Source organism: Habropoda laboriosa, unplaced genomic scaffold (genome assembly GCF_001263275.1).
Source record: "Habropoda laboriosa isolate 0110345459 unplaced genomic scaffold, ASM126327v1 scaffold6767, whole genome shotgun sequence".
Taxonomy (NCBI): Eukaryota; Metazoa; Arthropoda; class Insecta; order Hymenoptera; family Apidae; genus Habropoda; species Habropoda laboriosa.
In genome coordinates this window covers 1-1,743 of record NW_017106642.1, presented here as the reverse complement: position 1 = coordinate 1,743, position 1,743 = coordinate 1, and the positions used below count along the sequence as shown (strand labels likewise).

Below are 1,743 nucleotides of genomic sequence, written 5' to 3'. Positions count from 1 at the left end.
TACTCTCTTTTTCAACGCGATGAAAACTTCAATTCATCTTTTTCGATGCACTTTTTCGTTTAGAAAAACGATTTAAATGAAGGAATTATGTATATTTTCACGACTAATTCATATTCATTCATTCCTTCATACTTTTCACTCAAACGTAAGATATGCATAAATTTCGATTTTTTGCATTATAATAAGAAATTACTGTATTTGTAATTTATTTACATTCCGGTATGATATTTAGTATTAGGCTAATCATGATCTAAAGATTATAATGTAAGCACCACTTGAAAACAAAAAAGTCAGGATAGTGTGGTATCCCAAAAATAATTTATTCTGTATTCCTAAGCGATTCTTAAGGTTTCCGGCGTCCGTCTCGCTCGACGGCTATTTCCAGAGTGTCCTTTCCGCGTCATATCCCGCGTTGCTCCTAAAAACCGTTGGAGCCCCCTCGTTCGACTTTCCGGGGAAAGGGCTTAGTTTATGGCACCCTCAGGTACCCGCGCGCTTCCTCTTCCTGGGTTACAAAGTCCAGGCCACCACTTCGCCGCCGGAATCTTGCATTTCTTACAATAACTTTTTGTACATTTTTAGGTAATTAAGTTATTATACTTGTTGTCAACTAATCATTCAGTGCACAAAATTCACATCGTAGATATATAAATATACAGGGTGTTCCGTTTAACATGGATTCGTTAATATCTTCATTACCTTTACCGATACGCAAAATTGTGTGAGAACAAAGTTGTTGGGTTTAGAATGAGGAATGTTGTGATCTGTGAATTTTTTGTCAAGGTCATTTCCATTCCCGATTTTCAAGGTCATCGTCATTCTTTTGCAGATTCACGTGTGTTTTTTGTAATGCAGTATTGTAGTGGACATCAAGACGAATTCAAGGGTATACAACACCATGAGCTTGAAATGACCTTGAATGAAAAAAATCACAATAATTCAAAAAAGAATTGGAAAGTGAACATTCAGTGTTTTTTGGGCAAAATCTTTATTCTAACAAATGTTCAAAATGATTTCCATTTACTTCAAGGCATCTTCTATGAGAATCTACCAGGAGAATTCTTCAAGGAAAACCAGCAGCAGGATTTCTTCATAGATCAGCATAATGATCACATGCGCAAAGTAAAATCTCGACCTACAACACACTATGGGAAAAAGAAGCTGTTCATCTTCAAGAACTTGTTAACCTCCACGCACGTCTTCGTACGAGTCGAAGCCAACAAAAAATCACTCGACCCACCTTATGAAGAGCCATACGAAGTAAGAACAAGGGCCCCAAAATACTTCACCATCAAAATAAAAGAAAAGGAACATAACATAGCCATCGACAGGCTAAAACCGGTGTACGTCGAGCAAACGACGGAAGAACATATCAACGAGTCCAATCGTCATCTCACTCTAACGTAGTGAGCGACTTGTAGGGGGGTGATGTGGCGGCGTCTACCGCGACTCACCAAAGTGGAAAGCGTGTTCGTTTCCGGGATACCGACGAATGCCGGAAGTGGTAGGTGTGCGCGGGACGGAACTCCAGCGCCACCTTTTCTTAGCGTCTGTTTCAGGAGGAGTAGCGGCCGTAGGACAGTTAGGAAAGGCGAGTCAAGGGCAGTCAGCGAAAGCGGTCGAAGAGTGAGGAACAGATTGTTAAGCAAGAAATAGAAGATTTTGTATTGTATATATCGTGTTGTTAATAGTTTCAAAGAGTTTATTTGTTAAAATATATTTTATTCGTTATACATACCCGTG

The 1,743-nt window shown here is 39.3% G+C and overlaps 1 protein-coding gene across 1 annotated transcript; it reads left to right on the top strand.

Moving 5' to 3' along the window:
- The first annotated feature begins 747 nt into the window (after positions 1 to 747).
- On the top strand, positions 748 to 1,407 carry LOC108570071. The gene has a single exon (XM_017941617.1). The coding sequence runs from the start codon at positions 748 to 750 to the stop codon at positions 1,405 to 1,407; it is 660 nt and encodes a 219-aa protein (XP_017797106.1).
- The last annotated feature ends 336 nt before the right edge of the window (positions 1,408 to 1,743 follow it).